This window comes from Fusarium odoratissimum (genome assembly GCF_000260195.1).
Source record: "Fusarium odoratissimum NRRL 54006 unplaced genomic scaffold supercont1.17, whole genome shotgun sequence".
NCBI lineage: Eukaryota > Fungi > Ascomycota > Sordariomycetes > Hypocreales > Nectriaceae > Fusarium > Fusarium odoratissimum.
The window spans coordinates 193,151-203,235 of record NW_022158703.1 but is presented as its reverse complement, the minus strand read 5'-3'; the positions used below and the strand labels follow the sequence as shown (position 1 = coordinate 203,235).

Genomic DNA, 10,085 nt, shown 5'->3' with positions numbered 1-10,085 from the left:
TACATGTCAGATCAAGAAGTCAATCTAGACGAGGCACCCCCTTCTAGACTGCAATACCGTGATCTGGAGAAGCTACTCACCTCTTATAACCACCGTCTGCTGTCCTTTCGATTTGAGATGTGCAACGTCAAGAGCCATGTTGATCTACCACGACCCCCATTCCACCACCTCGCCAACTTCTGCACGACTGTTCAATCCCTTCACCTGAACTTTCGGCCTAATGCCAATTTATTCGGGGCCACAATAGGAGCTCTTGAGAAGTTTACCAATCTGAAGGATCTCTTTACAGCCCAGGCTCTTATTCATTTTGGGCTTCACGAAGGAATATGTCTCTTACCAACATCTTGCCCGATAATATTGAAACATTGACTGTCTTTACCTGCGTGAAAACCAATGCCCTTGTGATGGCAATCACTGGTTTCCTGTGTGTGATGGGGACATGGAAATTTCCTCAACTAATGCGAATATGGATGGAACAGCCCAACCGGGAAGAACTTTGGGCGATATACCGTCAGGAGGGCAAATTAAAACGGAATTTTATCTGGTTGGTTTATTAGTTAAATACTACCTAAGTGTAGTTTCAAGAGATGATGTCTCTAATTAATACTTATATTGTATTTCAGTTTACTATTTAGTATGTCTTTTCCAATGAAGAGGATTAAAAAACCAAACTATTTCTAATACTTTCCTGTAATATTAACGTGTCTCCATGTCCCTGTATCCTTTTATAGACCCATGTCAGGTCTTTGGTCGAGCTGTCAAATGGCTCTAAATACACATCACTGATTCTATGTGACTCTGGTAGTGTTGGAATAGGGACGTCTACATAACTGTTAAGAGCCCACTCTTCAAGAGGGGAGCACCCGTAGAATCCACTCTCCTCGATTTCAATGACCCTACAAGCAATGGTTACAGCTAAGGGCCCGTTCCATATGCCCTCCTGGTGTGACACGGTAATAAGCAACTTGAGAGCACATCGTCGAATCTTTGGACATCGGCATTTCAGGATTGTGTAATATAGAGGTAGTATTATACCCATGTCCGCACTGAAGCTGAACCTTTCACTGCAAGCTCCAGATAAAATATCTGCAGCCATGATGGATGCGGCAGCCTCCAAGAGATGCTCGGCAAGGGTGACAATGGAGACAAAGCTTGTGTTGAAGAGATCGTAACTCAGTTCATCGGTGGGGTCGAGACAGGTCCCAGCCATCACATGTGTCATGGTATGGTGGATACGGAGAAGGGTAAGTGGTAGCGTTTTCACAGGACTGTCGTTTGAAAGCTTGGTATATGAGTGTTTATAGAGCCTCAACCAACAGTCGAGGTCTTTTTGGATGTGTCCCCTCTCGTGCAACATTGTATTCGTGATTGATTGAGCAATTGTCTGTAAATGGCGAGTATACGCTTCGAGTCGGTATACCCTATTAACAAGTTCGTCGAGGTGCTGCCTTGCAATAGCTATGGTAGGAAAGGCACAATTTCGATGACTAAATGCACAATCTTGAGTGGCAATAGACACCTTATGGGGGAGCCGGTGGAAGCTAGCTGAATAGAGGTACAAACGGAGGAATGCTTCTGTGACGGTATCTTCCACTGACTCGTTGTGGAACTTGAGCACAACAATACCACTCTCGACTTCGGACTGCGAGTTGAGAAGAGGAAGCAAGCTTAGGCCATTCTGAAGGTGTCTGACGCCTGTCTTGATGTTTCCTCGCAGAAACTCAAGACAGATAAAGATCAGACATGAGATGGCCACCACTCGGACTGATTCCTTATCTCCGACAGCCAGGTGGTGTTGGAGCTGCATAATCGCCGCATTGTAATGCTGCAACATAAAGCTCTCATCGTCAGATATACCAGGCTCCGAACTTCCGTCATGGGGCGAGAGCATCCCCCGTTTATGAGCGGAGGCCAGTGCTAGCAGAGAGTGCAGAACTGCGTCTTCTTGGGCGCTGACCTGAAGAACGAGCGTATTCCAGAAGTCAGACGCAAATATACCGGGGATCTTCTTCCTTGCCCTGGTTATAAACCAAGCGAAGTATGACTGCGTAATTTTGTTCCGAGAAAATGAGCATGAGGGCGTCATGTGCTGAGAAAGGCTTCTAGTTGTGGAGGGAAGCGGATGTCTCGAATCCCAGATGCCATATCCGTCACAGGCGCGACCGGTGCTAGAGCAGCGCAGGCACCCAGGGCGTCCCTCATCGCATTTAATGTGTCGAATTCTAGAGAAAGGGGAAATCAGCCCCGTGCGCCCGGTTACAGCTTGCTGACTTACCTGCAAGTCCGACACCCCGATTTTGACCTTGTGGATTTCTTGCGACCTCCGGGAGCCCTGGCGGGTTCCATCGCGCTCATGGCTGCCTCGGTCTTGTCGGGAGTCGGTTTTCAAGGCAACACTGTGACGCGTTCAGTCGGAGTGATAGAGACAAGATTAGATGACTCAAGATCTATTCTACCGACCGCGCTCTGTAAACCACCTACGGAGCTAAACTCAAGCCCCGCTTATGTTGCTACCATGGTTCGCCGGTTCGACTATTGTCGTACATGATTGGTAAAGAGGTTGCCCCACACTGTCTTTAGAGCTCATTCGAACCGGATGAGGTTAGTGGCCTGGAAGTGATTGGACAGCATCATTATTGGTTCATTCGTCTATCTCTTCACATGATTGGTTAGACGGCTTCACCATGCCCATTTGTAGTCGTGATCCCGTACAGGGTATCATGATCCCCTGAAGGAGCCTTCTTTTGGTTGACCAATGTTTCGAGATTTGTTGCCACATTTTAGTAATACTTGCCCTCTATAAGAACCGAGAGATGCCCACGAGAACCCTCACAACAAGGCTACATTCCACCTCTTCATTGCTTCATCTCCCTTGCCAACACTTTTGTTCCGTGTCTTCTGCCTCACATATCGTCCTTCACCACTTCACTAGACGACACATAAACTCATCACCATGGGAACTAGTGATCCCTTCAATCCCGATAGAGACATCCCCTCTCTCGAAGGCAAAGTCATTCTCATTACAGGTGGCAATGCTGGTATTGGCAAACAATCGGCTCTCGCTCTGTCGAAACACCAGCCCTCGGAGATTTGGATTGCTGCTCGCAACGCCAAAAAGGCTGAGACAGCCATTGCCGAGATCAAACAACAAAGTCCTGGCGTTGATGTTCGCTTCCTAGAACTGGACCTGTCATCTTTTGCATCTGTCAAGTCAGCCGCTCAGACCTTTTTGAAGTCCGTCTCACGCCTTGATATCCTTATGCTTAATGCCGGTATTATGGCATGCCCACCTGGCCAGACTTCGGAGGGATACGAGGTGCAGTTTGGCACGAACCACATGGGACATGCCTTGTTGACTAAATCTCTTCTACCACTCCTGACCCACACTGCCTCGTCATCTCCTGGAAGTGATGTGCGAATCGTGAGCGTAAGCTCTATTGCCCATAAGTTTGGCCCCTCAGGCGGCATTCAGTTCGACACTCTCAAGTCTACTGCCAGCGGAATGTCAACCACCGATCGCTATGGCCAGAGTAAACTTGCCAATATTCTCTTTATAAGAGAACTCGCCCTGCGCCACACTGAGTTGACCCCAGTGTCGATCCATCCCGGCACTGTCAAAACAGACCTACAGAATTCGAACGGTGGTAGTTGGATGCTCAGTGCATTTCAAAAGTTCGTTGTTCCTCTGGTTGGAGTAAGTGTAGAAGAAGGGGCAAAGTCTCAGTTATGGGCTGCCACAGCTAAGGGAGTTAAGGCCGGGGAGTATTATGTTCCGGTTGGTGTATCGGGGAATGGGAGTCAGTTGTCCAAGGACAAAGTCTTGGCAAAGAAGCTGTGGGATTGGACTGAGAAGGAGTTGGAGTCACAGATTTGATGATTGTAATTAACGCAAGGTCGTCTTGGATTGAGAGTTTCTAGAAAACGACCCATTCGCAACCCAGTACTCAATTAACCTCGATCTCGAGCTTGTCACAATTGTCCTTGACGACTATGTCATAGAGTTCCATCACCTGGCCAGCATCAAGCTCATCCCCTGTTTTGCGAGCCTCAACGGCGCGTCGGACAATGGCGGGACAATTGTCTTGCTCCATTGCCCAGTTGGCCCCCTCCAACTTTGAACAATATTCTCCTGTGGCAATGTATCGCCAGCTTCGGCAGGCATTAAGCACACTATTTGTTGAACTTGCCTCATTCGCTTGGTGCCATGCGAGGGAGTCTGCCATCCCTTCGAGAACCCAGCGACGAGGAATGGCCCCAAAGACCTCAGCGAGATCAGCACCATACGAGCAGCGGCCAAGTTGGCGTCCCATGGCAATGTCGAGCAGGAACCAGTGGCTTGACTCATTCGCGGGGTCGAGGCTGACATGATCGGATTGGTGAGGCCCGGTGTTCAGATTGAGTTCGAAGGCTGGGTGACGGCTGGCTGGATTGACGGAGCCTTGAGCATACACGACGAACTCGAGTTTAGTCGCGGGACACGGCAAACTATCCTGGGTCAAACGAGAGATGATGGCCTTTTTTCCACTTGTTTCGAGCGGACCTTTGACGACTGCCTGTACATCTAGGTCGCTAAGACCCGGCTCATAGGCGTCGTAGCTTGCCGAGCCAAAAAGGTACACGCCGACAAGTTGTTCTTTCAGATAGTCGGTGAGGCGCTGAACAAGTTCTTTAAGATAACCGTGCACTTCTTCCGGTAGGTCACTCTTCATTGCGTCTTCGCCGCTCGTTGACATGGTCAGCTTTAGGCGTCATTCAAAATTTGCATACAGTGTTTGGGGGAGAACGGGGGTATTGATGCGTTCATAAGCGGCTATAAATTTATGGACAAGGAACAGGATTTTCCATTCACACCAGTATGCGGCTGAAGCAATACTGTATTACAGTAGAACTCTGTTACAAGGCGTCAGAGTCAGACGTAGAGAAACGAGTGCACCACGTTGCACAAATGCGGGGATGGAGAACATAAGCCTGAGGCAAACAAAATAATAAGCATCCTAAGCCATCAGTTCCATAGCTACGGTACCTTTATATCATAGTAACCTCAAATATGTCCAATATAAAGATACAAGAAGAGCAAGAAATAGCTGTGTATAACTGTCCTTGCTCTCTTAATATAAATAAACCACTTCCGAGCCTTCAACTCTCTTAGATCTTACCCAACAATTCCTTGAGCTTCCAAATAACTTCACAAGAATCTACGCATTTGAGATTCGACTCTTACATTTGCATCATGTGCAGCATATTCGTTACAAGATACCTGTGACGAGTCCAAGAAAAAGGTACACAAGGATATGCTTGAGCGTTCCTGTCCCGGGTCGCGGGGCGGTTGGGAAGCATGTGGAGTGAAGGCCAACGTCGTTGTCACTGACAACTATAGCAGACTATGCAAGCAGTGTGAAGAGAAGAAGAAGAAGAGCAAGGAATAGCTGTGCATTACTGTCCTGGCTCTCTCAATAAATCAGTATCCTTTATTACCGTGACAGCCTAACGTTGCCTCCGCCCTCCCTCATATAATCACTGTATTCATTCAGCATCAATGCCCTTGCCCTCTCTATATCAATAAACCGCTTCCCACCCTCAAGTCATTCTTTTCCCATTCCACACAACAATCCACCAATCGAAGCAACAACAACAGCTTTACAATACTCTATACTTGAAATCAACTCTATATTCACACGATGTGCATCAAAACCATTGTGGTGAACAAATGCGCCACTTGCGAGAAAGAATTAAAGAGGCATACCATTGAACATTTCTGCGCTAAGGCAGGAGGTGTATTCGAAGGGTGCGGGAAAAAGGCTGTGGTCGTGGACAGCGAAAGCTGTGGAGATATTTGCGGCAAGTGCGCCAAGAAGGCAAAGAAGGACAAGGAGTAGTAAACCCAGGGGGTTCTGGTCTATCTTTCTGGACGCAGGTATTGTTTCTGCGGCATTTTGCAGAGGCTAGGCTAGCAATAAGAACAACCACTCTCTGAATTCTCTTGTCATAACTTGTATCAGAATCAATGGCCTGTATAAATCCGGCACCTAGGGCTTTTGCTCCCTTGGGTCGTGCGCCAAACGTGAGTAGACAAGTCAGTCCCAAGCCCGTGGCTCATGTTAGACCTCGATGACATCCATGATGTGTTTGCAAAGAAAATCGGACTCAAACTCGATCTCAACGCTTACGGAACAAAAGAACAGCGCGATGCTTTTTTTGCACAGTAACGGGGCTCCAAGCTCCTCGATAACTGTACATCGGGAGTCAACATGGTTCAGCATCGGCTTGCTTTCAAAGATGGAAGGCTCACGTTCAGAAAACCCATTGCACAATGGGAAGCTGATTCTTCTCAAAGCATGACATTTTACCGCGCACAATCTGGACCCTCCTTACTATCCCTTCCGCTAGAGATCCGTCTGCAAATCTATGATTACCACTCGTGTCTCAAATCACATACTTGCTGTATTCAGCTTCTGGCGGATACCGATTCAAATTGTGGAAGCACAAAGATGCAAAGCTTAAAAGAAGATCTCCTTAGCGTTTTGGAATACATTCTCGGATTCTAGAGACGTGTCGACAAGTCAGTCATGAGGCAACACCAATCCTTTACTCGAGAAATCTCTTCGCATTAGAATTCTACGAGTCCATATATAAACCAAACAAGTCCCTGGTGGTTCAGTCTTCACCGGGCTCTTGTCTTCTCACCGAGAGATATCTACATTTCGTCTCGGGCATAGGCCTGATTCGAGGACCATACTACTACTTATGGTTCCATCGCAAGGGGTTCAAGCTATTATGGGGCTTCCCATCTCTCAAGGAATTAGGCATTGAGATTTACTTTAACGACGTGTCAAGAGAACCGCCTCTCAAAACCTTACCAAAAGACTCCCTGATCGCCATTAGCCGCATCCGTCTTTCAATTCCTCACTTGGTGGTCAAGCTTCGATTAAAGTTTGACCGCGACTATCATGACTGACAGATGGAAAATAGCCAGTCCTGACTAGACTGCTTAGATTCCTTAATGCAAATGCCTAATCTCATTGGATGCAATGTGTAGTGTTAAACGTATCTAAAATTGTTTGCGTACTAGATGCAAGTTAGATACTCGATGAAACAAAGGAAAACTAAACCCACGTCACAGCCCGCTGACCTACTTACCAAGAAAACCAGCTATTCAGAAATCTAAATTAAGAATCAACTAAGAAAGCTAACACATATATAAATTTTAAGTAAATTAAGCCAGTTATTCGTTCTATTCTTATCTGATCTCGATAAGTCAGGGTTTAGGGTAAGGCACTGTGGTGTGGGATGCTTTTATCATTGATGACGGGGCTTTGGCTGTTGGCAAGGGATGCAGATTCTTACCCCTAAAATGCTTACAGATACATAATCGGGATAGTGGGTTTTAGCCCTGCAGATCACCGTCGCAGTCTGCCAGCCCCCAACCCAAACCAAACCAAACGTTGTGACTACCTACCCACCTAAATTGGGACTTTTAGGCCTGCTCGGAGTGGACTTGTTTCTAGAGGGACAATTAGACGAGTTTGAGGACTTTTTGAGGATACGGCAGTCGTCAATCCCGCATGATAAACGATTCGGCAAATATTACACTAATCCCAAAGCGCACAAGCTTCACCGCTACTTGCGCCAAAGTTTCACTAGCCGTGGTCTAAATGCTGACTCTCGTATCCGTACCTCAATTCACCACCCTCAGTGCCGCGAATCAGGTGACCCAAGAAGGAATTGGAACCCGAATTTGAGGCATTAGAATCCCAGTCCCTTCACTACTGTCACCATCAATCTTCAGTGCCAAATATGGGAGCTACGATATCCAGCCTAATGGGCGCGCCCAAGCGGCCCCAGTTTCCTACAGTGCCCACAGACCAAGTACTTCCTATGCATGCCTTCGATGATACGCCGTTTATGCGCAAATGTCCAATGCTCTGGACGATACGATTCGATGAGATTCTTGACGCCGATATGTTGAACGAAGCACTCTCGAAACTTTTTGAGATGGACGGATGGAGAAGACTTGGCGGCAGAATACGCCTTAACGTGAGCGAATTCACTGCCAGGAGGTGCAACAAACTACTAAACAATCACAGGACCAAGGCAAAGCTGAAGTCCATGTTCCCAAGGAATATTCAGCACAAAGACCAGCTGTTTACTTCACCAAGGCTGCTTATGACATGCCCTTTGCAGACCACCCCGAAGCATCCAAACTACCCACTAGATCAGATGCAATCGCCTTCTTTCCAAATCCTGCCGATTTCCAATCAATCGGTATAGGTCCTGGTGCACCAACATCATTTGAGGACCTTTGCTCCACCGATGCACCACAATTCTCTCTGCACGTTGTCACATTCCAAGACGGTACACTGGTATCACTCACCTTTTCACATATGACCACTGACCTAGGCGGTTTGTCATTGGTTCTTGAAGCTTGGTGTGCAATCCTAGCTGGAAAGCCTGAACAAGTTGCTAAATTCCCAGGATACAAAGATGATATTATGGCTGGGCTGTATCGAGCTGAAACCACGGAGAAATCAAAAACCGACGGTTCTCTTCTCTCGGGTTGGAGGCTTGCGGTCTGGGCTCTTAGGGCGGCTTATGATGGGTGGATGTATCCCCTCGAGTGTCGAATGCTGCGTGTGCCAGCCAAGGCTATTAACGCCATAGTAGCCGAAGCCAGGAGTGAAATTTCACTTGAGAAAACTACTGACGGCAGCAAACCATTTGTTTCAGAGAATGATGTCATCTTGGCCCTCTTCAACCGCTCTGTTGCTAAGAGTATGGGCAGAGGTCGAGCCATCGTCACTCTCATCGCCGTCAACCCACGCGATCGTCTCAAAAACCTCTTCCTTCCCGACTCAGCATACGTCCAAAACGCACCCTGCGGAGCATTTTTCTACTGTCCCGTTAAAGACGCACAGGATCTTCCCCTCGGAAAAGTCGCCATGCTTTCCCGGCAGGCCGTCGTTGAGTACTTGACCGAAGGACAAATCAAGGCTGCAGCCAAGGCAGCTTACGAGTCCATGATCGAAGGTGGAAACCCGCCTATCGTGGGTGATACGACAACTTCAATGATTATGTCGTCTAATTGGGCCAAGTCGGGGTTCTTGGATAAGACTGATTTTGGACCTGCGGTTGTAGGGGGGAGTGGGGGACCTGTGAGGCCGAATTATTATCATATGGGAAAGCTTACGCCTATTATTTTCCCTGTGTCAGTTGGGATCAATATGGGGCGGGATGGGGATGGGAATTTGTGGCTTGGCGGTGACTTATCAGCGGCTTCGTGGGCGACGTTGATGGAGTATCTGAAGCGGTATGAATAGCAAGCAAACACCGTATGTTACGCAAAAAAATGGTAGAAACATTCAGCTCAATCTTATTAATAGAACTCTTTAATACATACTTTGGTCATTGCCGACTTAGCCACTCTTTTCCTTCTTGGTTATATAACAGGCCAGGAACGTTGAGCAACAGTAAAATAAGCCTTTAATTTCCATTTGTTCTCCCGATCGGCCAGTCTGATGTTATAGAGTCAGACCAGGGTTGCTGCTATCTTTGCTATTCCTATCCTTGCGATGTTTTGCCCAGGACACGAAGCATAGCAGGACGCTGATTTCATCATGAGACATCCGAACAAAATGTCCTATCACAAAAATCGTCAATAAAAGTGGCAAAATATGCTGTGCTTGAACATACCGTGCTTTTCATGCTGTCGAATCAATTTAAGATTCTGATCGCCTTTCAAAATGTGGTTTATATGTTGGAGCCGAGTGAAAGATGCTAAGAATAGGCCCGGAAACGCGTCAAAAGCTGAAAGGTAGCGACGCGATACAAGTAGGCTGAGAAGCGCTATGGCTCCGAGAGTTGTAAGATCTAGCCAGCTTAAAACCAGGCTACTGTGCAGACTCATCGTTGTCTTGTATCTGCCATGTAGTTATTGGCAAGTTACTGAGCTGGGAAGAAAATGTTCTGGCTGTTGCTTCTTCGCAGGCCGATTCACTTTAAGAATGCAGACGTAAAGCTTGATGTGATAAGATATATTCCGATGCAGGATCAATTAATTCAACCATTTGGATACAACCTCCAATCTCTTT

General features: G+C 47.2%; 4 protein-coding genes across 4 annotated transcripts; 2 read left to right on the top strand and 2 right to left on the bottom strand.

Annotated features, from left to right (window-relative positions):
- Positions 1 to 1,458: 1,458 nt before the first annotated feature.
- Positions 1,459 to 2,355, bottom strand: FOIG_10004 (uncharacterized protein; the record flags this gene model as incomplete). The annotated part of the gene is made up of 3 exons (XM_031210292.1): positions 1,459 to 1,487; positions 1,564 to 2,222; positions 2,276 to 2,355. 3 exons carry the CDS (start codon positions 2,353 to 2,355, stop codon positions 1,459 to 1,461), a joined length of 768 nt encoding a protein of 255 aa, XP_031059770.1.
- Positions 2,356 to 2,953: 598 nt separating this feature from the next.
- Positions 2,954 to 3,874, top strand: FOIG_10003 (uncharacterized protein; the record flags this gene model as incomplete). Its single annotated transcript, XM_031210291.1, has 1 exon — positions 2,954 to 3,874. One exon carries the CDS (start codon positions 2,954 to 2,956, stop codon positions 3,872 to 3,874), a length of 921 nt encoding a protein of 306 aa, XP_031059769.1.
- A 70-nt stretch (positions 3,875 to 3,944) lies between these two features.
- FOIG_10002 (uncharacterized protein) lies at positions 3,945 to 4,733 on the bottom strand (the record flags this gene model as incomplete). The annotated part of the gene is made up of 1 exon (XM_031210290.1): positions 3,945 to 4,733. One exon carries the CDS (start codon positions 4,731 to 4,733, stop codon positions 3,945 to 3,947), a length of 789 nt encoding a protein of 262 aa, XP_031059768.1.
- A 3,061-nt stretch (positions 4,734 to 7,794) lies between these two features.
- Positions 7,795 to 9,314, top strand: FOIG_10001 (uncharacterized protein; the record flags this gene model as incomplete). The annotated part of the gene is made up of 2 exons (XM_031210289.1): positions 7,795 to 8,034; positions 8,085 to 9,314. 2 exons carry the CDS (start codon positions 7,795 to 7,797, stop codon positions 9,312 to 9,314), a joined length of 1,470 nt encoding a protein of 489 aa, XP_031059767.1.
- Between the last annotated feature and the right edge of the window lie 771 nt (positions 9,315 to 10,085).